Source organism: Vidua macroura, chromosome Z, assembly GCF_024509145.1.
Source record: "Vidua macroura isolate BioBank_ID:100142 chromosome Z, ASM2450914v1, whole genome shotgun sequence".
Lineage (NCBI taxonomy): Eukaryota > Metazoa > Chordata > Aves > Passeriformes > Viduidae > Vidua > Vidua macroura.
The window spans coordinates 41,184,714-41,211,186 of record NC_071611.1 but is presented as its reverse complement, the minus strand read 5'-3'; the positions used below and the strand labels follow the sequence as shown (position 1 = coordinate 41,211,186).

General features: G+C 52.9%; 1 protein-coding gene across 1 annotated transcript; it reads left to right on the top strand.

Annotated features, from left to right (window-relative positions):
- On the top strand, positions 1-26,145 carry LOC128821521 (receptor-type tyrosine-protein phosphatase kappa-like). Its single transcript, XM_054002651.1, has 29 exons — positions 1-132; positions 8,488-8,682; positions 9,261-9,473; positions 9,928-10,170; positions 11,012-11,254; positions 11,974-12,264; positions 12,647-12,744; positions 14,049-14,244; positions 14,378-14,489; positions 14,631-14,865; positions 15,084-15,123; positions 15,658-15,763; positions 15,932-15,999; positions 16,293-16,435; positions 16,571-16,658; positions 17,247-17,317; positions 17,728-17,764; positions 18,411-18,508; positions 18,680-18,796; positions 19,914-20,071; positions 20,149-20,284; positions 21,540-21,689; positions 21,861-21,960; positions 22,469-22,548; positions 22,956-23,090; positions 23,530-23,655; positions 24,208-24,365; positions 24,626-24,761; positions 25,269-26,145. Exons 1-29 carry the CDS (start codon positions 72-74, stop codon positions 25,341-25,343), a joined length of 3,909 nt encoding a protein of 1,302 aa, XP_053858626.1. The 5' UTR covers positions 1-71; the 3' UTR covers positions 25,344-26,145.
- Positions 26,146-26,473: the final 328 nt, after the last annotated feature.

Here is a 26,473-nt window from a genome sequence, read left to right as displayed (position 1 = left end):
ATCAGATGGGTGTGCAGTGAGACAGCCAGGGTAGCTAAGACCTCAGTCCTGCCCTGGGAGCATAGGCAAACATGGCCCTGCAATGGATGGTTCTCCTGCTCCTCACACCTCTGCTGGCAGCACAAAATCGTGGTAAGCCCTATCCCAACAATTATGGAAAACCCCAGGGAAGAGGTAAGTAGTGCTCCCTCCTCTGCCCCCAAGACAAGGTTTTACTGTGCTCCTTTTGCAGAGCTGCTGTGCAACTTTATGGCATGCAGGATACAGCAGCTGCATCAGAGAAGTCTGATGTCCAGACTGAGGCCCAAGTCTACCAGTTGGGTTGTGGTTAAGCAGAGCTCTGTTTGGGGATGGAGGGCAAAGCTTGGGGCACTGGGAAAGCCTCTGCAGAGTCTGTAATGTTCCTCCATGGAGCTGCAAATACAAGGTGTCCGTCTGTCTTTGCACAGTGTCAGGGTGCCATGTCCTCACCACAGAGGAGATGGGTGCCAGTGCGTGACAAACACCTGGGGAGCCATGAGCTGAGCCCCTGGTTTTCCAGGCGAGCCTGGGGACAGGTCTTATAATATTCCGGGACTGCTCTTCAGTGCACTTCCTTGGTGCTGGAAGGATCAGGGCACCCCCAGGGTTCTGCTGGGCTCTTCCTTCACTGGCTGCACACTTTGATGTCAGCAGAGTCAGTGGGAATTTGCAGGCTCACATGTTCTCTGTCCTCCCAGGAGGCTGCACTGTCTGGCAATTGAACTGTGGGTCCAGGAATTGTGACCTTGCATTGTTCTCTAACTGTCTTGGAGCATTTCTCTAAACTAATTTTCTTGGAGCTAGGTGATAAGAATCATTAAACTTGGAGCTAGGTGATAAAAACCATTAAACTACCATCTAATCCTGTCATCTTGGTCCGCTCTGGTGTTGTATCTGGGTGGATGCAGGCTAGAGAAAACAGCTGATCTAGTGGCTGTGACAGAGTACAGGGAATGGGATCAGAAACTTTAATTGCTGATGTGAAGTGACATCAGGGTCTGTACCATGTGAGAGGTGTCACGGGAGCCCGTTTCTAGGGAAAATGTGTGTGGTTGCAGAGAGTGTAAGCACAGCACACTGTCATGCAAAAAAAATAAGGGCTAAAACTGCAACAGAGGATATTCTTCTGCCCAGAGTGTCTTCCCATTCCCAGATCCCTGCTGAAGCTGTTCTCCCAGGCCAGCATGTGCAACCATGGCTTTCCTGTTTGTTTTCAAGGTGCACACTAAGACCAGGATCTGTCTGTGTCGTGTACAATGGGATGCAACAGGGACCTGCAGGCCTGCAGATTCTTGTCACACTCTGCAGATCTCAGTCACCCAGCCATCCCCAGAGGAGTCTGGCGCTGCCTGTGACACAGATGATAGTGCTGACTTTGCACCTTGGTGCTTGTGAAAAGAGGAACCAAGCCAAAAACATGTGATGGCCACACCCAATTGTGTGAGCAGTCCCGCCTGCATCCTCAGCATGTGGGCTCATCCCATCCTGGCACTTCTGCTGAGCTCCAACCTGAGGGATCAGGGTCCTTCTCTTGCAGAGGGACAGGGCAAGGAAGATGGCCCGAGTGAGGCAGGAGGGTCTCTCCTATCCCTGCTAGGGTGGTATGGGCTGACAGTGGCAGTGGGGCCAGGTAAAGCTGTTGGACAGAGGGAGGGAACAATAGGCTGGGATCCCTGAGCATATCTCCTGGCAGATACAAAATAGAACCCGTTATGCATAATGAAACAGAGAACAGTGTAGGGAACAGCAGTGCAGTCACAGGTAGACGATGTGGTTTGCATGTGTGGTTGGCTTTGCTGCTCAGCTCACCCCATCATGGGGACCCTGTGCACTGAGCAGGGTGCATTGTGTCGTTGTCCCATTGCCACCTTATTGTCTTGCTGTGCTGCTCTCACAGGGCGTTTTTCCTCCCTGAAATGCCATACCTGTACAAAACTCTCCTCCCCTTAAAGTCCCAGTGCATCTGGAAGGCAGATGGGGAAGCTTCTAGGGCACATATCCTGTGCAAAGGAAGGGTCTGGCATCCAAGCTGGCCCTGACCCCTTTTTCATCAGCCTTGCTGGACACTGTGTAGTGATCTAGTGGCAGCTGACAAGATGTTCTAACAAAGAGCACAGTTGCAATGACCAGGGGTGGGAGAGTGGTGGCTAAAACTAAGCCATAGCCAATCTGAAAGGTTTTGTGTCAGCTGAATTCCAAACAGTGCCTAGAGTAGATCTTATGGGGAACATGAGTGCTAAGAGGTACTGCAGAGGAGTGCCTCGGGCTTGGCACCCAAGGCTGGTGAACTGTGTGTTCCACAATGCTCCCACTTCCCATCACCAGAGCACAGATTCAGGAAACACAAATTTTGCCTTCTGTTCTTAGACATGTCCTTTAGCATCTGATGGACCAGTACAGGTTAAAGTGCCACCATTTCCCAGCTCTTCTCACAATGCCTTGTTCAGTGACTTGCTTTGCCACCCCTTCCCCTGCCATGACTCCCAAGCAGAGCATCCCCAGGGTCTCTCTGCTCCATCACTCTTAAACACCTGCTCAGCAGCTCTGGTGGTTAGTGAGGAGTACAGAGATGGTCTGAGACCCGTGTTTGTGTTCTCAGTGCCTTGCAACACATCTCCCCACTGGTGGAAAGTGTGATTGCTTTTCTTAGCTCCTCTCAGCAAGCACATGGCATCAAACACAGCAAGACTGCAGTGCACTTTGCTGTCACCTCTCTCAGCTGCTGAGCTGCCCTGCCAAAAGGGTTGAACTTTGCCTACTGCTTCTTAGATTTCACCTTGTCCTTTATTCTTTGAGTGTGAGATAATATAGTGTAAAAAAGAACACCCTTTGCTGTTAAGCAAAGGGCTGAACCCAGGAGCCTGACCTGAATTATCTGTTTAATTATTAACTGTTTCTCCTTTCTCCTGACCCTCCCCTTCTGGCCCATGCTAGGGCTTTGTTTACCCTGCCAGGCTCATAACTCCTTGAAGCAGGGACAGGCAGTCCAGACATTTCTGAAAAAGGCTTTCTAAATTCATGAGTAATAAAAAATATCTGAAAGTATTCATTTAATAGCATCAACTAGGAAAAAACTCAAAACAGTAAATATCTGCCTTTGGAGGCAAATAGACCAACCTTTTGTTACCACTCCTGTCTCAGGCATTCAGTATTTCTCATTTCACAGTGAGCACACGTTGCACATTACAAAAGGTGCCTATTTGGTCACATCTACTCTATATTTTCATTGCTGAAATTTCACTTGACTCAGCCTCCTTTCTCTAGCTGGGGCAGAGAGCCTGTGGGCGGCTCTCTACATATTACTGTGCAGGTAAAAAACAGTGCCTGAGAACTGTTCCATTACTCTTAGTTGCTGTTAATCCCTACAAGATTGGAAGCCGAGTGTTTCTTTCCCCTTTCTGTCTGAGTACTCTCCTTTCACCATCATAGCCCCACAAATACATCCAACTGCTTTGCACTAGTGGGGGGTTCCATCTCTCCAGTGGAGGTCCCTTGACAGATTCCCATGGACACCTCCAAAGCACACAAGAAGCCACCCTTGGTTAGAGCACAGGCTCCTTTGCTCCAAGGTGCCCTTTTCTCACAGCAATTTTTATTTAATTACTTGGAAACGAGTGTAAGGAGCATGAAGTCAGAGGTGTCCCTCCCAGACTGTGCATCCTGACTGCACCTAGCAGCCATGGATTAGTTTCTCCCAATGAGCCTCAAGTGATAATCACATGCCTGACAGGCTTGGACTAATTGGAGATATAAGGCCAAGCTGGATTGTAATCAACAGTGTTCTTGAGATGAAAGTAGGCATGGACTGAAAGTGTCTTCTCTTCCCCATTTTGCAGAGAAGCAGAGCTTTCTATGCTTTATTCTCAAACAATCATCAGAAATGCCACAAGGAGGGATTCTGAGCAGCTGTAGATGCCAGGATGCAGATGGTGTCAGTGCTGTGACAGGGGGTTCAGCTCCTCTGCAGCAGTAGGAATGTGGGCAGGAGGCAAGCCCTGGAGGGGCTGTGATGTTTGGACACTGCTGGCAGGGTGCTCTGTGTGCAGGAGGTAAATAGGATTTGGCAGTCCCTCAGGCTGCCCTGCTGGTGTACACTGCCCCTCTGCAAGGCAAGTAAGCTTTTTTTGCTATACCCATCCCTCTGTCAGACACTTAACTCCCAGGATAATTTCTGAGGCTGGTGCATTCCCATGTAGTGGTATTCTCCAGTCACTGGATTCCTTGAGCATGGGAATGATCTGTGGGCTCTGCCTGCCTTTTCTCATCTCTCCCACCCAGCCCTTGGGCTCTGCTCAGCATGGTCCATGTCCCACTTGGATGTGGGTGCTGTATCAGCCTCTGTTTGCCCCTGAGCACAATAGGGGCACATCTGGCAGGTCAAAGGGCACAGGGGAGCCTGTGAGGAATTTAAAAAGTGGGGCCAAATGATCTCCTCCATTCCTAAATTCAGAGAGATGCTGTAAGACCCATGTTTTGTTCTCAGTGGCTTACAGTGCAACTTTCCAGTGCAACTAGAAAAACAGTGTTTTTCTCTGTGGAAACAGTGGTTGTTTTTCTCAGCTACTCTCAGCAAGCACATGGCATCAAGCACAGCTCAGATAACTTGGGAAGGAAAGGATGAGTCGCAGAGGACAAGAATCCCCCTGGTGCTTGCAAGGGACCCTGTGGGCAGAAAAGCAGCAAGGAGGGAGCAAGAGGGTTTGCCTGCAGGACTGCTGTCCTGTGTAGTCTTTGTGTCCGAAGGGCAGACACACTGCTGGCACACGTGTGGTCTTTGCAGAAGCACATTTCACCTGCTTACCCTTGCCTGAGGCTGCACTGGAATCCACGCTGCATCCCAGCAGCATCCCAACATTCCAGCTCAGCACACAATGACAGGAACACTGAGGAAAACCTGGATCAGGTCTGCACATCTCTGGAGGCCTTTTCACCTGAAACAAAGACAACAGAGAAGAGGCCGATGTTCCTGCAAAGGATTAAGTCTGATAAGTGCCTAGGTCTAAGAGAAATTATTGGCTGGAGTCCTGGTGAAGGTGGACACCTCGTCAGAAATGTGTGGCTGTTATGCCCACTCAGTTCATGCAATCCCTTCACACCCGCTTCCAGCCCAGGAGTCGTATGCAGCACCTATTTCCTTGTGCCCATAACCAAGGAAAGGTAACCTGAGTTGCAGGGGACAAAAGAAGGGACTGGCAGAATGAAGACCATCCTGCTGTAGGAAAAGACAGGTTTCAGACCATCTGAGTCACCTGAAGGTGCACAAATCCATGGGATCTGATCAGATGTATGTGTGGGGCAAGAGGTTGGAGGAAGTGGCAGAGACACTATCCATCATAGCTGAGAAGTTGTAGCTGGCAACTTCCAGTAAAGCTCCCACTGACTGTAAAAGGAGAAGCACAACCCCCCTTTTAAAAAGGGGAAATGAGGGAGACCCAGGGAACTACAGGCCAGTCAGTCTCCCTTTGGTGCCGGGCAAGATAATGGAGCACTTCCTGCTAGAAATTATTCTGAGGCACATGGAAATTATTTGTGATGGCTTCACAAAGAACAAATCATACCTGAGTAACTTGCTGGCCTTCTATGGTGGAGTGACAACGTTTGTGGATAAGGGAGGAGTGACTGACATCATCCACCTGGACTTGTGCAAGGCATTTGACACTGTCCTGCATGACATCCTTGTCTCCAAACTGTGAAGGTGTGGATTTGATGGATGGACCGCTCTGTGGGGGAGGAGTTAGCTGCAACACTCAAAGTGTGGCAGTCAGTACTTTGATATCCACTGGCACGGGATGTCCAGTGAAGCTGTGCATGTCCCATCCCTGAAAGTGTTCAAGGCCAGACTGTGGATGGCTTTGGACAACCTGGTGTAATGGAAGGTGTCCCTGTGCATGACAGGAGGGCTGGAACTAAGTGATCTTCCTTGGGAACCTTCCAGCCCAAGCCCTTCTATGCTTTTATGAAAAACTGAATGAGTCCAAAGTGCCTGTAAAAATAATTAGCATAATGCTGCAGATGCCTGATTTCAGTTGTGCAGAAGTAGAACCTTTTAGTAAAAGGAAAAATGACAAACTTTAAACAAGGACTAGCTCTCATTTTTGCTACAGTAAGTCTGCTTTGTATTGCATCTCTAAAGCAGCAACCATGAGGTGTAGTTTTTTCACACACAGAGTTACCCCTGCCCCTGCAAGGAAGCCTGGCAAGTCTAGAGAGCTTCACTCACAGTTATTTCAGCAGTAAGAGCTTTGCTCTATGAAAAGACTCAGGGAGAGCTGCAAGCAAGGCAGACCTCTGTTGTGCAGCTGCAATCACCCTTGCCAGCACAGCATCCATGTTTGTGGAAAGACGCTGTCCCAGATACCTCTTGAAATCTGCACCTGTGTCAGCAGAGTGCCTGCAAAGGAGAATTTATCTTTTCCTCCTGCTTTCCTGCCCAGCAGCTTGCCATGTGTGGTGCTGCCAGTGGGTTTTGAGTGCTGTGGGAGCTCTCACAGCTACCAGGAGGTGTGGAACAGTTACAAAAGGAAAAATGGTGAGGCCTCCTCACACTGAACTCAAGAATGGGGCCTTGTGGGAGAGGCCAGACATGCTTGTGAGCATTCACAACCCCCTCAGCTCCTAAGGCTGCCTCCACTGCAGAGTTTCCATCCCCTCAAACTGCTTCTTGCTTTAGGCCAGGCCCCACATGACTCTTTTCAAGCAACTGTTGTTCACATTTCTGTGGTACCTCTAGCATCAAAGAATACCCATCAGTGAATAGTCTTCCTATAGGCAAAATTCAGTGGCCTGAAATGCAAATTAAAACATGGGACGTGCTTTCATGAGTAACTCTCACCTGCCTGAAATACTTGATGCTCAATTTGCCAGTCTGGGGGTATTTTTTTCCACTAGTTTGTCAGGGGTTCCATCCTGTCTGGGCAGGTGCAGCTGTTGTGGTCCACTACTGCATGAGGTATGCAGACCACTCCTGGTTTCCTAGGGAGTCCTGATGCCACTTGGATGGAAGCAGTGCAAACTCTCAGTGTTTGTTCCTGACTGCACCCTGGTAACTTTGGACAAAGTTTGGGCAGCTACAGCTAAATCTGAATGGTGGAGGAACACTCACAGAGAGTTAAAATTCTTATGTGAAAAGTGGGATCTGATCAGAGGGTAGAGACCCAAATTAGGGCCATGCAGAGAGCCAGCAGCACTGCTGTCTAGAATTTAATGAAAACAAATATGAAGATTTATTTCATGTAGGTTTGGCAATCAATTGCCCAATCTATGTGTCGCAAAAGACAACAAAATGTGCAGCTGGTGTAATACCTATGTGTTGTTAAGCTCCTTCTGCCAACTCAGACGAGGAGATGTCACTCCTCTTGGGTGAGGAGGTAGCTGCTCCTAGGAGCCAGCAGATATTTTGTAAGAGCGTTAGAGCAGAGGAAATTGCCACAATGTCCACCAAGAGTCTTCTTGGTGCTTCCCTGCTAGCTTCGACACAGCAGCTGCAGGGCATGCCCTTCTGTGCTCAGGAATGCAGAAGAGCAGCTAAGGGTTATGAGCCCTTACCTAGGAAGGCACTGCTGGCGACGGTGAGGGAACTGGGAGAAGACAATCCAGGTTGTATAAAGCCAAGGTTTATTGCTAGCTCCGGGGAGCTCCTGGCCTCAGGGGATACAATGCTGGAAAGCCCCTGAGGAGCCCAGAGCAGCCCCTTTTCTTAGGGGTTGGAAACAAGGGAAGGGTTTGGCTATCCACCAACGGGGGGATAGAGGGGAGTGGGACACGAAGTAATTGACAAGCAGGACAACATATCGGGGAGCTGAGGAGGGGAGACCCCTGACCCTTGGCCAATCACTCGATGCCCTACATGGAAGCTTCTAGAGAGATGGGCTGGAGAGTCAAGTGACAGACAAGGTGCCAGAGAGGGGATATGGGGATTGAGAAGGAAATTTCTAGGGATTTGGGAGGAGTGGGGATGGGATTGACATTTAGGGAAGGGGAGACAACTTGGGATGAAACCATAAACGAGGGAAAAACAGGGACAAAGCAAATAATACAATACAACACAACAGGAGATAACAAGTGTAACATCCTAACCAAAAGCAAAGTGGCAACTTGAGTGGGATTTTGCTGCAAGCAAGTGTGCCTGTGGGTGTCAGCAGATCATGTCCAGCAGAATGACAGGAATGCCAATGAGTGGTGCCAGCAGAGAGTCTGGTGCACTGCCCCTTCATCTGTGGGAGAGAGCAACATACCCCAGGCTGCTGGGTCCCTCTGGCTGGGCTGTCTCTGCAGCAGCGGGTGGGCAGGATAACCCTGTGGATAACCCTCCTTCACTGCCCTTGAGGGTGTGAGGAGGGATAAAGCATCTGGGGGATGAGGCTCATCCTGGATGGTGCCACCCCACCGGGTGGAACTCCCTCATCCTCATGGATGCTGCTGGAGCCCAGTGACCCTCAGGCTCTGCCTCCTGGTCATTGCACACAGGAAAATGTAAAGCTCCCTCAGACTGGGACACCAAACTGCGGTTTTCCCCAAGGAAGAGCAACTATGCCTTGAACAAAGTGGTGCAGCTCAGCTGTGCTGGGAAGATTCCTGAGAAGTTTGAACCATCTGTCCCACATATCCAATGCATTTCCAGAGGGGACCAGATCCTGTGGAATGAGACTGCCACCTGCAAGGGTAAGCACAGCCCTGCACCACCCTGACTCAGGGTCCTGAGCTGGTGACAGACCCTCTGTGACTTGGTCATGCACATGACAGTGCAGGAATGGCAGACCTGGATGCCTTGGCTTTCCCCCATGTCCTGGCAGTGACAATGCTCTTTTTGTCTCAGCACCTTGCTGTAGGCACCTGCTGGGCTCTGTGCTCCTGGGAGGGGTTCAAAGGCAGGAACAAGGATCCCTGCACTGGGGGCTACTGCAAGCCCTGTGCCTTCAAACAATGACTGGGTGTATGGCCAAGGTGGTGGGAGGGGATAAAAGTCTGAGTGAAGACTTGGAAGGAATTCAGTCCTTGCCCAGCCTTTTCCAAATGGAGCCTGACTTGGAAAGCCTGCAAGACTGTAGTGGGCATGGATGGAACTGCTCCATGGGTGGTCTGCTGCCACCAATAACTCTGTTCTAGGCTGCAAGAGAGGGATCAGCAGTTGAATGTGGTAACCAAAGGACACGGGCCCTGTCAAAATTAGAGCAAGGGATATCTCAGCAGACCACTTCCCTTCCTGCTTACATGAGCTCCTTCTCCTCTCCTGTGTGCAGAGAGGTGCCAGCAGCCCCAGTGGGACTCACAGCTCCAGTTTAGGCCAAACCAGAGATTTTACTGGGTCAGTGAAGTGGTAACACTGAGCTGCTGGATGAACGACGCTCCTCCCCTTGCAATGATCAGATGTGCAAACTGGAAGGATGCCTGGGAGGTGTTGGACATTTGGGGAACATGGCATAGGTTAGCAGAGAAACTGATCTGCACCACGGGTAAGTTGGGAACCAGTAGGTCTCCCCTGCTACATGCACTTCTCACTCTGCATGGGACCTGGACATCCTGCCATATCTGTGAGACACCTTGGGCACAGCTCAGAGTCAAGTCCCAGTTGGGAGCAGTCTCCAAGGTGGGAGGGTTAGAAGCCTTCAATGTGGGACAGGTTTTCTCTATCCCTGTTGCATCCCTGCATCTCCCAATCTATTTCTGAGTTGTATGTCACCGGGAAGTCAGAGGCGGACAGATCCTGCCCCTCAGTTTTCACCTCTCCCAGTGTCCTGTATCACCTCCTTGCCCAGGCACATGCTTTTTTTCTGCTCTTGGGGCTCCATGGGTTTCCTCATTGTGTTGAGGAACATTAACCATGGTTCATCATGGAAAAGCCTTGGTCCCTTCTCCTGCCTGAGCATTCCCTCACTGAGAAGGACTCTCACACTTTCTCCCTGACAGCAAAATGCCCAAAACCTCTGTGGGATGCAAGACTTCAGTTTTTGGAGAATGAAACCGAATTCCCACAGAATAGAGAACTGACACTGACCTGTGCCAAAGCTCTTGAGCCCTCCTTCCCCGAGGTCAAATGTACAAAGGAAATTCAGGGAGTGAGTTCTGGAAAACCCGTCTATGTGGATGCCTGGTGGGGCAGGAACAGCACAGGTGCCTGGACACGCATTGAGAGGGATGTCCTGTGTATGGGTAAGTGAGGCTGCAGCAGCTCTCCCGTGTCTCCCCTCTACCCTCACCCTCCTTGGGGCTCTGTTGTCTGTGCAAACTGCTGAAGAGGACAACCCAGCCAGGAGACAACAGACCAGGCAAAACCAGCTGGGCTAGCTGAAATCTCCTGCAGTGATTCCTGAGCAGGCCAAGTCTAGGGCTCCCAGCTGGGTGTCCAGGCCATGGGCAGGATCCAAGGCTACTACCCAGGTGCCAATGGAAGTTCCATTATCTTTGCTGTGGAATCACAGATCTGCTTGTCTCCTGCTGGCTCATGGATAAGGGACCTGGGGAACATCTCCTGCACCTGCAGGAACTGCAGCAGAAGGGAATGAAGGGAGCCCTGATGATGCAGGGCTGGTTTAGCCCTTGGCACTGGGACAGGAGGCTGTATGGGATGGACCTGGGGAAGGAGCAATGCCATCCATCAGGGGATGGAGATGCAAAGCTGTCCCTGGCAGAGACAGACCTGTGCTCAGTGGGGGCATGGCAGTACATGGCAGTGCTCTGGAGAGATGCACAGGGAGACATAAGATGGGAATCTCCCTGCTTTGGGCTGTGGGAGGTGGATAGAAGTGTCCACAGCAAGAAGTGGATGGTTAGAGACAGGTTCATCGATGAGTGATCCTTCACACTTTACAAGTACAAGGAAAGCCCCTTTCCAACAAGGCTTGACCTCAGATCACGTCCCAGCAGATGGATGTGTCACCTTCCCTCTCCCTTCATTGCTTGGATGGGTTGCTGGGGATTTCTCTCCCACCACTCCCTCCTATCTCATCTCATCACCTCCAGCCCAAATAACACCCTCTTTCACCTCTGACAGCAATGTGCCAAAGGCCCCTGTGGGACTCCACACTCCAACTGGCACCAGACCAGGTGAATTATAAGAAGAATGAAGAAGTGAAGCTGAACTGCCCTGAAGGTTTCCAGCCATCCTTCACCCATGTCAAATGTTCGAGCGAAGTCCAGTCCTTCACTGGTGGGAAACCTGTATACAGAGAAGTCTGGACTGGAAAAAACTCCCGAGGTGCCTGGGTCCACATTCGGTCCAGCGTGGAGTGCAGCGGTAAGGAAGGGATCCGGAGCCCTCTTGGCTGCCTTGCTTTGCCCTTCCTGAGCAGGGAAACCAGGGTGTGGGGCACAGGAGGTTTTGGGGTCCGTGCTGCCCAGGGAAATGGCAGGTGTCAAGTCCAGCCTGCAGGTCACCCCTGAGAGTGTTGATGATAAGGGTCTCCCTGAGGGCTTCTGGCGAGAGCATGTGCACAAAGGGGAAAAGCATGGGAGAGGGATTTGTGGTGAGGCTTGTGGCCAGCACATGGCACCACTGTTGGAGCAGGATGAGAGGGCTTTGCTGCCTGTGTCCTCTCAGATGGTGTGGCAGTGAGTACTACGGCTTGCTCCATGTGAGCTGGGCCCCTCCAGGTTGTGCAGCATGGTGGGTTCAGGCTTAGCACTCTCTTCTCACAGCTTAGGGCATTCAAGTTCCCTCCATGGTGGAACAGAGCTGTACCTGAGGGATTGTAGAGATTCTGGGAGGCACATACACCTCAGTTTTGAATCAATGGGGAAAATTTCTTGAGCAGTAATAGTCCACTCATTTGCCCACATTCATTCCTGTTCAACTCCTCCTGCTCCCCTTTGAGAGAGCTGCAGTGACCACCTTCAGATTCTTCCTTTCCCTCCCAGTGGGCTGGGTGATGAGCAAAGTTGTCTGACGGCAGCATCCTTGCATGGCTGGGAGTGGAAAGGGAATAACGTGACCTTCTGGCAATCTTTCCTTCACAGAAGTGCTCCAGGTTGACCCTGAGACCTTTGAGATTTCCAGCACCAGCATCAAACTGAAATGGACCTGCAGGTTCCCTGATGCCTGCCAGGGCATGAGGGCCATGTGCCGGCTGGCAGCGCCTTCCTCCCCTCCCTGTGAGGCTGAGGAGGTGAATGGAGAGCAGATGTTACATGGCCAGGAGGGAACATTCACCTGCTCCCCTTTGCAGCCCTTCACTGAGTACAGTGTCACCATTGATTTGCCCCCCAACACAACCCTGTTCTCATGGTTGTTCACGACAGAGGAAACAGGTTCGTGCACAGAAGTATCAGAGACAAGGAACAGTCCAGGGCTGTGTCACAGGGTGGATAGATGTTCCCCTCACCTGTCAGCTCAGCCTGATCATTTGCTCCATGCAGGGATGTGCCTGGGATCAGAGCTGCTTGGGTCCTGTGGAGCTCTGGGGAAGGGGCTGGGAGAGCCCTGAGCAGGGCACACCCCGTTCTCATTGTCCCACTCCACACCACGCTGTTGTGCTTCCCACTGCTGCAGCACACGCAGCCTTTGCAGGGGACAAACCCTTTGTAGGGAGTCCCTTTGCAGCCTGTCCCTTGGCCAGGAGCTGCTGCAGCCTCCTCTGGCCTCAGCCCCTGCTCATGGCCCTGTGTGTGACCCAACTGTCTGTGCTTGCAGTGCCGGACAAACCGGAGCAGCTGTGGCTGGATCCCGACAGGGGCTCTCTCAGGTGGAGCTCGCTGCCCTCCTGCAAAGGGGAGATCATCGGATACCAGGTACCAAGGGACCAGGGCAGACCCTCACCTCCCGGCCTGGAGCTCTGTGCAGACACAGTGGGAAGTGTGGGAAAGGGACAGCTGAGATGAGCCACAGTTCCCAGCCAGTAAATATCTGGCTGTGATGAGCACAAGGATTTTCTGTGTCATTCTCAACATTCTTTATGCTGTGGAGATGCCCAGAGAGGTGTGAGTGCTCCATGTTCTCTGGGCTTACTTCCTAGGTCTTCTTTGCTTTGAGTCTGGCAGGCTTTTGGAGGTTGGTGTGCAACACATGGTGACGTGTCTTCTGGGGTGTCATCCCAGGGTTTCCTGTGCCTCTTGAATACTTATTTCTGGTTCCTGCCACAGAAAAACTTGTGGCTTGAGTAATCCTCTGAAAGTTCCTCCTGAAAGCCCCTTCTCCAGAAAGCTACACCATTCTGTTGAGTTTTCCTCAATGCATGGCTAGAAGCATCTCCTCTGTCTCTGGATTTGGGACATGTTCCACAACAAAACCCTGCTCTCCAGCAGTGGGAGGGGGTGTGACATTGTTCTCAGAATGCTCTAGGTACTCTCTGAGGACAGAGGTCTCCACAGTATGACAAGGACCTTGCAAGCTGTTTCTTAGCTCTGTCCTGGAGAAACTGTCACACAAACTCTTGACAGCACTGTGAGTCTGTTCAGCTGGTTTCCTGCTCCCAGACACCAGTGCTCATTAAAAGAATCCTTTTGTTCCACTTTCAGTTGCCTTCACTTTTGCGTAAGTCCAGAATACATTTCTGTAAAGACAGCAAGTGAGAATGGCCAGGAATCTCGTGACAAATTCAGATGATGCACGGGCAAATGAGGACCCTTCATCTCTATTACTCATGGAAACCTTAGCCATTCTCTTTTTCTCTTAGAGAAAGCCTTCAGAGTCCAGCTTTACACAAGAGAAAAGAGAAGCTTTTCTCTGGTGGAGAATGTCACCACAGTGCCTCTGGTGTTGCAATACACCTGGGGTGCCCTGTCCTCAGGCTCAGTACATGTATCTACAGCCCTTCAAACGAGCAGCCTCCCTCTTCCCTTCTCAGAGGCTCAGCCCTTTGCTCACAGAGGTTGCTGCTCCCACATCCTGAGTGTTGGCTCCAAATTCCTCCTCTCCTCTGTTTTGAGCTCCCCGCATTGGGCCGAGGCTCCTGCCCGTTCTTGTCCGGAGCCTTCCCCAGGCACAGCAGGCAGGCACAGGGAAGGGCAGGCTGGCAGGGACGTTGCCAGCTGCGGGCACCTTCCCAGCGGGCAGCCGCGAGCTGCTGCGTTCCAGCTGTGTCTCCTGTCCGCAGCTGAGCATCACAGCCAGGAATGTCGGGGACAGCAGCGTGCTGGAGACGGAGCGGCTGCGGCTCAATGGCTCCGTCACCGAGCACCGGCTGCCGGAGCACAGCCCTGGCAGCAGCTACGCCGTGATGATCCAGGGACTGACGGCTGCTGGAGCCGGGGCTGCGCTGATGAGGGAGTTTCACGGCAACAGCAGCTCCGGTGAGCTTTGCTGTGTGGCCGGGCCAGGAGCCTGGGCACGGGCGAGCCGTGCTCGGCAGCCTACGCTGCCCGGGGCTGCCCCTGCTGCTCGCCCAACCCTGCCGATGCTCATTCCCCGGCTGTTCCCCTGCAGACACCCCGCGCCCCGAGGGCATCAGCTGCCGCAGCGTCCGCGACATCGCCCCATCGCAAGGGACGGCCGTGCTTCCCCTGAGACCCATCGCCCGTGGCTCTGAGGCCGCCAGGTGAGGGCAGCTCCCCACCCCCCGCCCCCTCCCCGCCGCTCTGCAGCCCCGCCATGGCTCTCCCCACGCCAGCGCTGGCCTGCACACGCCTCCCTTCCACTGGCCCCTGGGCCCGCGTCCCACTGCCTTTGGGCCCTGCAGGGAGCACCAGCTGATCGTGGCCGCGACGCACAACGGCTCGCTGATCGAGAGCATCTGCTCGGGGCAGCCACCGCTCTCCAATGCCAGCGTGTACCTGGCCGCTGTTCTCAACCTCACCAACCCCACGGACTTCGTGCTGGGCGACGGCAGCCGCGGCCAGGGCCAGCACAACGCTGCCCTCCGCCCGGGCCGGGACTACACGGCCCTTCTGCGCCTCGTCCGCCTCGGCCCGCAGGTACCATCGCGGGGCTCCTGCTCTCTGGGGATGCTGCCGGCCGGGGCGGGGCTGCGCCCCTCGCTGCCTCTGCGCTGGCTGGGAGGCCACGCTCCTGTCCCGTGCCTCGGCACGATGGTGTCCCTGGTCTCCTGGGCCACAGCCGGGTCACTGGGTGGGTGTGGCTAGGCTAGTGCTGCAGGAGTGGGCTGAGCTCTCCCTCCTGTCTCCTCCAACAGGCAGAGAAGTTCACCTGTGTCTGCTACAGCTTCTCTGTTGGTAAGTGTCTCCTTGGGCTCCTGGTGCCCAAGCCTCTCTCCTGCCTCTTCCCTTTTGCCAGCCTGGCAGATTCTCTGGAAATGAGCTGACCCAGGGCAGATGTAGTGGGGTATTGCCGTACTTTTGTCCTCACAGAAGTTGTCTATGTCCTGAGGCTATCTGTGGTTGATGGGCTTTGGACATTCTCAGCACTCTTGGATATGTGGGTCCCAGTGACCACTGGACATTGTACATCATCCCTGCCATCACCACATGTTTAGTCCTAGTGCCAGTAGTCCCCTGCTGTATGTACAACCACTAAATGCAGATACCTCACCTGGCAGATCCCTGGGACCTTCAGGGACACCTGGCCCACAACAGAGGGTATCACACCATGGAAGCACCTGCTGCTTTTGCCCCAGCTTAGCTTTTCTCTAATGCAAAGCCTGGGGTGGAAGACAAGGGAAGTTGCTTTTCTCTCCATGTCCCTGTGGGATGTCCCAATGCTTGGTTCAGGCTGTGCAGGAGCCTGAACCTAGGCTGTGCTGCTTGCAGGGCAGGAGCCACCATCTCTGCTGGACAGCAAGCTGGTGGTTATGGCAATAGCACTGACTGTTGCATTCCTGGCACTGGGGATTTTGCTGCTTTTTGTGATCTTCAGGTCAGTATGTGCCTCACCTCTCCTGCCCTCTGTGACGCATTCAGCAGCTTGCAGTGGCCCAGAGTGTCCAAGTGGAGCCTGAGATGAGGCAGGGTGGTTAGATGGGCAACATCTACTCGTCTGTCTCTCTCTTCTGCTGGTCTGTGCACCTGACTTGCTGTTTTGCAGGCTAAAGCGCAACTGTTCAAAAGGCTCGGAGAACAACAGCACTATACCCCTGAGAAGATGTCAGAAAGGTGAAGTATGAGCAAGGGCCCTGTGTGCCTTGTCTAGACAGGCTGTCTGTTAAAAGCACAGGCAGGATGATTGCAGGTTCCACAAGTTCCTTGCAGGAATAAGGTGATCAGAGCTGGCTGGCACAGGGAAAGGGACTCCTCCCAGGAGAAGGGACCTCTGTGGGAAGGGACAGTCTAAGGTTTGGAGAAGTTCTGGCTGCTGCAATGCCATCTCAGCCCCAGTTGCAGAGTTCCAGGACTGGCCAGTTTAGCACCAGTTGGATGCTGAAGTCCTGTCCTTGTGGTCTCTGCAGATGTATGCAAGCCAAACACACAGATCCCAGTGGAGGAACTTCTGGAGGCTCTGAAGATGTTTAAGAGAGAAGAAATAGAGGCAGAACAGACAGATGATGAATCAGTCAATAGGCATGGTGCTGGGCTTCTTAGAGAATATCAGGTCTGGTTTAGCTTTGCTTTCCCACCTGGCTGCACTGCCCACTCCTCAGCCCTTCCCTGGTATGTGATGCAGCTGGCCTTGGCCAGCCCCAGAATACATCCCAGTGCTAAGTGGGTTTGTTTTCTTCCTCTGCAGCAATTGTCCTCTGCTTTGTTGCACCCCTGCACTGCTGGCAAGGAGCTCTCTAATCAAAACAAGAACCGCTACAAGAGCATCATCCCATGTAAGCAGAGCTCTCCAGGGATTGGCTCAGGCTCTTGGAGCTGGCTGGGGTAGCACAGAATGCTGGGCTGGTGTAGGTGCCCCTCCAGCACTTCAGAAATACTGACTGCTCATCTCATCCTCCATGGCCACTGAAACCCAGAGGCATTTCTGGCCCCACTCTTTTATATCCTGTTGGAGCATCCTTGTTCTGCTCTTCAAATCCTCCTGCAAATTTAACCAAACATCATATTCTAATGTTTCTGATGCTAGTCATTGCTGAACATTGCCATGTCCTAACCAGAGGCAGGTATTTTGGAAAAGTGGAAGGAGTGACTAATTTCTTTCAAACTTTAAAGCTCCTCTGGGCCCCACATGGCGTGTACATTTGGCCATTTCAAAATCTTCCTTAAAACTCCATTGTACTTCCTGCTGTGCCATGTCACCCTTTGTCTCATCAGCTGTTCTTTAACCCTGAACATGTCCTGAGGCCTGGGGTGCTGCTGAGGAGACAACAGACAATTACAGACTTTAATAAATTATGCCTTTCCCCTTAATTAGTCTCTTTGTTCCTGCCCTAAAGCATCAGTTCACCTCCCTTCTCTTTCAGATGATCACAGCCGTGTGGTGCTGCAGCCCTCTGACACCGGGAATGGCTACATCAATGCCAGCTATGTGGATGTAGGTAGTGAGGAATTGTTACCCTGGGAAGGGTAGGAAAGGTGCCTGGCTGTGCTGGGTGAGGACAGCCCTGCTCACACTGGGAGGGGGGGGAGCTGAGGTCTGGTACTTTTTGCCCTTAAGCTGGCAGATTTTGAGATGTCACTTCCCCTGAATCCTCTCTGAGCTTCCTGGAGTAGTCTGGGTTTGTGTGCAGTTCTCATCTCTAACAAAAAGGGACCCATGTGAGGGGGCAGGAACTGAGATGCAGCCCCTGGGTACCCACTGTCTGTGCTGGCCAGGAGAGGTGCTGTGGGACACACTGTGCTGAGAGTTCCGGGCTTTGGTACCTGGGGGATGGATCCTTTATTTCATTCCCTGTTAAACATCTAACTCATGTGATCAGAGCAGTTTGAATCTCTCTCCTGCAGACCTACCGAAGTCCACACTTCTTCATTGCAGCTCAAGGTAGGTGCTCCCAAACCTCATCCTCAGGAGATGCCATTCACTGCCCTGAGCAATCTGGGAAATGGGGAACTGGGATAGCAGCCAGGGAGCTGTGAATGGCTCACTCCAAGTCCCTGTATCTCCAGGATCTCTATCCTGAACAGTTGTTACAGGTGCTACAGGGCATGGAAGGTCTCAATGGTAGCTTGGCAGCAGCTGGAGCTGGTGTCTGTACTGCCCAGTATGAAGACATGGTCCTTCCACTCTCAAGCCTAGTTTGTTCCCTTTGTCAGCTGGCATGACAGGGACAATCCTACAAATGCCTGGCATGCCTGCACGCAGTGTACTCAGATACAGTCTCCCTGCAGAGCTGCAGAAATGCTCTTTGGAAAATAGGGCCCCAAATGTGGGAGCAGCTGACAGTCATTTCAAGGGTCTGCATGCTAAAGCCCCTAAAACAGCAGTGAATCCCTGACGTGGGCTCATTTTCTCTCCCTTTCTAACATGATGATGAAGCTGATGTGGCCAGCACCCCCTTCAGGTGCTATGTCCCCTGGCTGTGCCTTTGTGTCTAGGCAGAGGAAAGCCTGGGAATTTCCAAACTGTGCCTGGGAACGCATCTCTATGACTTGGACACTGGCATAGGACTCTCCTCTTCTTTCCCAAGGCCCCTTGGCTGGGACAGTGGTGGATTTCTGGCACATGGTCTGGCAGGAGAAGACCTCAGTCATTGTGATGCTGACGGGCATAGTGGAACAGAACAAGGTAGAGAAAACCTCTCAGCCCATGCTCAGCTTGGGCATTACCAGAGCCCAGGCTTCCTCACCTGCTGTGCTCCCAGTGCAGCTGTCAGTGGGGGCAGGGAGCAGCTCTGCAACCCTGCAATGCTCTCCTTGTGAGTTTTCCTGTGCACAGAGGTTTCACTGCTGTTGACAGACCAAGTGTGAGCAGTATTGGCCGGAGCACGAGCAGGTCTATGGTGACTTCACCGTGACACTCAACAACACCTGGACCACCACAGGTCTTGTAAAACGCATCTTCTGCCTGCAGAAGGTAAGCCTGGCATGGAGCTGAGGTGGGAATGCAGGATGTGTTTGGGTTCCAGCAGCTGGTGGGAGCCTTCAGACATGGACCCAGTGAGGAGCCCAGCCTCCAGCACAAAAAGGAAGGGTGTTAGCATGTTGCTATAAATGGAATCCATGCCAGGGCATCAGTCCCAGGTTTCTGTGGCAGGCAAAGGCAGTCAGTCAGCTCCAGTGGTCACCCCAGACGAATCTGGACTGACGTTGCACATGGGAATATTGTAGATTCTTGAGGGCTTGAGTGAGGTGATTACAAAGGGTATAAAAGCAGATAAAGGGTATAGAATGGAATCTCTGCACATCCAGGATGATGGGACAGGTGCCTGCCTGTCACCTGAATCAATCTGCAGAAGGTCCACACTGAAGAGCCTTGGTCACTTACAGCCCTAAACCAGGGCAGGTAGTTGATGGTTTAAGATAACCTACATAAGGTCATTTCCCAGGATGTGTGCTCCTGCTGAAGTTACACCTCACATAAAGGGCAAAAAGTGAAGGAGTTACAAGGAGGGAAAACAGGTACAATATAAAGAAATTGCAGTTATGCATATTCCTGTCCTTTCTTGTCTTGCCCAGAGCAATATGTAGCTGAAATCTAAAGTTCCAAGAGCACCTGATGGCAAGATGTAGCATTAGTTCATGCCAAGTGAATGTGATGTTTAGAAAAAATCAGAATGGGCTGGTAACAAGTGACTACATTCACATTAGTGTAGTAACAGCCTTAGGATATATCTTTTCTAGGCAAGGCAGGGCTTTTTGATGACTCTGGAAATCAAATCACCCTAAGCTGTGATTTTTATCATTTTCCTCTGGGGCACAAGCTGCTTTCCCTGCTTTGCGTTCACTGTTCATGGTGAAGCAGAGAACAAAATTAATTGGGTGGCTGTGTGATGGATGAATCTGCCCTTTACTGTCTGAGGAGCTGTAGTGGAGCAGTCCTTATGGTGTGATGCTAGAGGGAGCACTCTGTGCTGGTGCCCCTCTCAAGTGGTTTTTTCCACTGCTGCCTCCTTGTTGGCATGCAATCACTTCACACAGGTTTCCTGGTCGCTTCCAGCTCCCTGTTGCCAGCCATGTCTCCTTTTTTGCAGGCAGGCTGTGCTCTCCCAAGAGCAGTAGAACAGTTTCACTACCTGCTGTGGCCGGACCACGGGGTGCCCAGAAACCCATCGCAGCTCCTGTGCTTGGTGGAGGTGGTGAACAAGAGGGTGTTGGAAGCACCTGCTGGACCCGTGTTGGTGCACTGCAGGTGCCGGGCTGAGGGTGTTTGGGTGCTGGGGCACAGCCAGCAGGGCAGCACTGATGTGCAGTTTTCTGTGTCCTCAGTGCAGGCATCGGGCGCACAGGTACCTTCATCGCTCTGGACTTCCTCTTGAAGATGGGGAAGGCTGAGGGGAAGGTGGATGTGTTTCACTGTGTGCAGCAGCTGCGGGAGCAGCGGGTCAGCATGGTGCAGACCAAGGTGAGGAGAGGTATTTGCTCCCTCCGCACCTCGGGCTGCAGATCCAATTTCCACCTGTGGGAGTCGACACAGGCGGGTGGCCAGAACAACCACAAAACCATGGCTGAAATGCCAAGAGTAAATTTGTTGCAATACCTTGCTAGCTGGAGGATGCCAGCAGGTAACACATAAGTGGGAACATCAGCACCATCAGGCTCAGTTCCTCCTGGGGGACAGTGGGGCTGCTCTTTTCACCCATTTAACAAAGGCCCGTGCACGTGTAGTTTACCAGCTGGGCTGTGATCCCCTCTGTGTTTTTGTGATCTCTGGTCTTTTATCTGTCCCAAAACAGGGAGCTCAACCATGTTCATGACAATGGGCTCCAGGTCTCTGTAAACACCTGTGTTCCCTCTACACACATTCTACTCCCCAAAGCAGACAGAGGATAAACAGCAGTAGGCTGTTTATACACAAAACATAGGATTTCTCACACTGTCATTTTCCAGACCTTGGTATTCCCAGCTGTAAGGCCACTTGAGAGAATACGCCCTGCTCCTTCTGAATGAAAAGCCATTCTTCTGCTTTTAACCCTTTGCTGTCAACACCACCCTTCCCAGGGATGTGGCATGCAAAGCCACATTAGCCATGCTGTTCCTGATCTAGCCACAGGGACTTGGGCTACCAGGTGATGGAGACTGAAGGATCTTTTTCAATGCTGTGTCCAAACCTAGCTGGAATCTGCATTTCCCTGAGACTCTCTGAGGTATCAGCAGCATTTGTTTGTATGTGTCACCCTGACACAGAAGGGCTGTCTTGTAGGCATGGATAATGACTGGGAGTCCACCTGTCCCTCTGGCTTTCAGGATGTCTGCCCTCCTGGCAGCTCCTGGGCAGCAGTGTCCTGGCCTAGGGACCGTGTCCTCATGATCTGCCTAGTGCTGGGCTCCTTCAGAGAAAACTCACTTGGGCTGGACCAACCAGCCTCTTGTACGAGGTCTAGTTAGTCTGCAGGTTTTCCAGGCTGCCTTCCCCAGAGCAGGGGTCTGCTCTGAGAGGGAGCATTCAGCCTCAGGAAGATGATCTTGTCTGGGTTGCTGGAGTTGCTGGCTGTGTCCCGAAGCAGGGCTGCCTGCAATGAGAAGTTCCTGGCAGCAGGAAGGTGAAGGATGAACCTGGCTCACTTCTGGCACAGTTTGAGGACAGCTGGTGATCTGGAGTTCTAGGGTTCCTCCTGGACTGGCTCCAGACTGCGCAGCTGACCCGTGTCCTCACACAGGAGCAGTACAGCTTCCTGTACGAGGCGCTCCTCGAAGGCTTGCTCTGCGGCAACACCGGGGTCCCAGTGGAGAGCATCACCACCCTCGTCCACTGCCTTCGAGAAGATGAGACCTCAGGCCACAACAGTGTCCTAGAGAAGGAGTTCAAGGTACCACCAAGAGACAGTACACTGGTGCTGTGAGGGCTCATCTGTGATGCCAGCCCCCTCCCTGCTCCCCTCCCCAGCAGTGGGATGGAGATGGGGGATCATTTCTCTGCAGTGGCCCAAGAAGGTGAGTTGCTGACAGGCAGGACTGACTTGGATGAATCATCTCTACAGGCCCTGCAGAGATTTTCTGAGTTGTTCCAGCTCCTGCCATGCAGAGAAGCAGAGAAACCCAGAAACCAGCCCAAGAACCGCAAGCCAGGGATCTTGCCAGGTAACACTGGCAGGGCTGGGCAGCCTCTTGCTCTAAAACCAGTGCCTGAAAGCAGCACGGGGGGAACGATGCTTTCCTGCTGCTTCCCTCCCTAGCACATGACACTGACAGGTTGGGCTCAGGGTCCAGTCGTTGTTTTCTGCTTAGTAGCTAATAAATACAGATTAGGCTGATTCCCTCTGAGCCTGTTGGAGGTACATGAGGTACACCTGGGATAAATATGTCCCTGGTCTAAACTTTCCCAGTGGAGAAGCTCGGATGAGGCACATCAAGGAGCAATGAGGAGGGTGGATCAGCCTTAGGGTTTTGGGCATCCCTTAATCAGGGTGCCCTGAGTAGTCACAGCCGTGGGTGTAGTGGTGCCTGTCCGTTCAATCTTCTCCAGCCCACTGACTGCAGTTGTTGCAGGAGAAGGGCAGGGGACTTCTGTAGGGAAGAAGTTCTGTAGGACTCTCTGTAGGGAGAGAATGACCCATCATTTCCCTCTCTCTGTGCCTTGCCTCTGCAGCAGATTCCTGCCGGCCCATCCTGATGTCCTCGGTGAACGCAGATGGCTCACCAGCTTACATCAACGCCGTGTTTGCCAGCGTAAGGCTCCGGCCGCGGCGAGAGCGGGAGCTGCTCGGGGCAGCAGGGACCCTCCTGCGCAGCTCTGCTCAAGGGCAGGCTAGAGCACCCCGCCCGGGCTGAGGTGTGACAACCCTCGGACTCCTTCACGGTGACTGCTGGCCCTGCTGCCAGGAGATGGCCCCCGCGATCGCGATCGGCGGAGCACTACCTGCCCAGGCAGCGCAGCAGCGTGTGCCAGCCGCAGCCTGCTGGGAGCTGAGCCCGGCTGTGATGAGCTGAGAGGGCAGCGGGGCGCAAACATGAGCTGCTCTGAGCAGGGCTGGGGTGGCCTGTGTCTTCTCCATCTCAGCAGGGCGGGAGGGAGCCTTTCCCGCTGTGGGGATTGTGGGACTCTCCCCCCACACACATCGTCGTGTCTTTTGCAGACGTACACCGAGGAGGAGAGAATCATCATCACCCAGCTGCCTTTCCCCACCACGCTGGTGGATTTCTGGGCTCTGGTCTGGGATTACACTTGCACATCGGTAGTTGTGCTGAATCAACTCCACGAGCTGGACAAGGTCAGCAGCCCAAGCACAGCTCTCCCCTCTCCTGGTTCCCTGTGGGGCTAAGTAGTGTGATTTCTGCCTTTGCCCCTGCATGGATCTTACCATGAGAACCCTGCTCGCACCAGAACTTACTGCAAGCTTGTGGGGCTCCACCTGGGAGAGCCCTGAGGACAGTGGCAGCACCACAGCTCCACAGCAGTGGGCAGTCCTTGGTTTCACTGCAAATGAGCATCCCTCAGGTTTTGTTGATCCCTACCCAGGTGTCCTCTCTGATGCAGTGTTATTTTCTGGCTGCAGCACTGGGTTGGTGCCCACCAAGTGTCTGGCAGAGCCATGTGCATGCGGCTTATGGGCAAGGGGATGGTGTGAGCCCACCCACGTGAGGGGCCGAGCTCTGCCCTGCGTGCAGGTGGGGGCCATGTGTGATCATGCACCTCTCGCCCTCCCCCAGACATATGTGCACTTCTGGCCCACCCAGGGCGAAGATGACTATGGCCGTTTCCGTGTCCAGCTCATCTCAGAGGAGCCTGGGGCTGGCTTCACAACCTGGACACTTGTCCTCAGCAACAGGCAGCAGGTGGGCCCTTTGCTCAGAGCTGGCAAACTCCTTTGAGAAGAATCTTTGCAAGAGCTGGGAAGAGCAGCTGTCAATAGGCTTTAATTTGGGGTCAAAGTCACAGCTAGAGATGGCAGAGGGATCTGGTGGGGTCCTGGCAAGGCATGGCCAGAGCAGAGTCTTTTGCCTTGGCAGAGAGGTTAATCCCAAGAAAGTGAGGCTGCAGGCAGAGGTACAACTCAGAGGTGTTTTTGTGTACCTTTCCAACTGGAGGACAGCAGCTGTGGATGGAGTTTGTGCATCTCAGTGGTTCATGGAGGAGGAACTACTGCAGGCAGCTGGACACAGGACTAGTGTCAGTCTGAGCTGCAGCTGGTGCTCACCTCTTCGCTTATGCTCTGTCTGTCTGTTGCTCTCAGAGCACTTGGTGGAGAAGAGCAAAATCTGGAGTGGCATGTCCCACTGTGGAGCTGCTCTCTTGATCCAGTGTGCATGGCTGGACTGGCATGCACTGTCCCTCCCCTTCCCTCCATGAAGCCAATAGGTCTCTGCCGTGTCTTTCTTCCCCACTAGCCCAAGAAATCTGCAATGGAAATCCGGTTACATCAACTGACAGACTGGCCCATGCAGCAGCACCTTCCTCCACACCCTGGCACCATCATCAGCCTGCTAGGGAAGGTGGAGACACACCATCGGCAGAGCCAAGACGGACATATCCTTGTCACCTGCTGGTGAGTGATGTCTCCTAGAGGAGCAGCCATGACACAGAGCTGTGTCAGTGACATTGGTGATAGTTCCATCTCGGGTGGATGTATGGATATGAATTCAGCTATGTTAAGGGAGGAAGGCTTCTCTGTGGAGGCTGGTTGGGTGTGGCATCTGTGGCCAAGATCATCCTGAGAGTGTGGGGGTCTAGGGGGACACCTCTGAGGCTCAGCCCTGCCACCTGCCATCGCAGAGCAAATGAAGCTCCCCTTGCCCTCCTCCACAGGGATGGAGCCAGCCGGAGTGGGATCTTCTGTGCTGCTGGTTTCCTGTGTGAGCAGATCCAAAGCGAGGGCATGGTGGATGTATCCCAGGCTGTGAGGATGCTGAAGAGGAGGCGGAGACAGTTCATTAAAAATGTGGTAGGTGCTGACTTCAAACCCAGCTGGTATGGCAACACCAAAACAAGAGCCATATCTTACATTGCCCCAGTAGCTGCCCAAGCCCTTCTGTGCTCAGATCATCCTGACGCCAGGTGCTGATGAGATCTTTGAAAACTCCATTTTCTGCTGCTGGGACATACCCACTCCCTCAGTGGCAGGTTCTGCAGAACTGAACGGGCACCAAAGTATCCTGCATGATGAGTGGCCCCTTTCTGGTCCACCTGCCTACTTAACACTTTGTGTCGTGGAGCTTGGCTCTCCTGCCAAAACCAGCTGGTTCCAGTGCTGGTGTAGTCCATCCTTCCAGCTCCTGGAGCACATGCCTGGATTCCTCAGCAGGGGAAGGTGGACTCCAGCTGGGAGGAGGAGGGTGGACTGCACCTGTGTCTGGCATGCTGTGTGTCAGGAAGCTGTTGGAGACCAATGCTGACATGCCACTGCAGGTGTTGGTCCACCAGAGTCTCATGTGCATCCTTTTATCCACAGGAACAGTATGGGCTCTGCTATGAACTAGCCCTCAGTTATTTGAATTCATTTGAAACCTATGGGAATTTCAAGTAGGGGCATGACCACGGCCTGTCTCTGGATGGGACTTTGACTCCCTGGACAGCCCTTCATTAGTAACAGATGAAGCAAGAGGGGGAAAAAAGGGATGTGCATGACTCCAAGATGCTTCACTCCCCTGAGAAACCACCCCAAGGGTCCTCTGTGGTTGGAGAACACAGACTAGACTGTCTCCAAATTTTGGCCAGGTGTTGAAATGGGAACCTGACCCTGTGCCCAGCATTTTATGAAGGAACTTATCTGAATCACAGCCTGAGTATGTAGACCAGAGCAGAGGCACCAAGACTTCACCTATTCTCCCTTGCCAAGGATGAAGAGAAGAGCTGTCCCATCCAGGTTCCCTTGTGCCCTCAGGAAGCCCAAGGAAAGTGAGGTAGCACCAACACCCACATTGTGTTTGGTCAGAGAAGTCTCAAACTGCTGTAAAATCCATGGTGCTCAGGAGCACAGGATACCTGTCCTACTTTGGGAGAAGCATGAAGCCCAAAGTCAACAAGAGCCAAGAGTGGGAAAACCCATGGTTCTGCAGGGCTAAACTGGTCCTTCAAACCCCACACAATCTCTTCCTGGTGCTGCTCCAAGTGCCACAATCCTACCAGCTCCACAGAGGCTCTCTCATCGGCCTGTGGCTGCACAATGGCAATCCCAGGTTACAGTGGCTTGACCTGAATATCCTGGATGTGGTTCAAGCAGCACCACAGAAACAGGTTCTGTCTTTGCTGCACAAAGGCAGGAGACTTCAGAACCAGGAGTGACCCCGTGGCTTTCTGTCCTGTGTCTCACCAGTAAAGGCCATGGTGGTGGTGACTGTTGATCTTTGCTTTTCTTCCAGGTTTGACCTGGCACAGGGGCAACAAGGGAGCTGAAAGCCCAGAGATGCCACAGCATGGGCACAGAATACACTCTTGGCCAAAATGTGTGTGGAGGGCCATCACCCTTGATGGATTCCCACCACACATCTGCTCCAAACTCACATTAGAACTGTCCAGCGCAGCTCAGTAGGTCAGAAAAGCTGTAAGGTACCTCTAGGGGAATACAGGGTCACAGCAGCCCTGCTTGTGGCTCCCCTCAACAAGGCACTGTCAGCTCCCTGCAGGGGAATATGACCTGACGGGGGCAATGAGGGG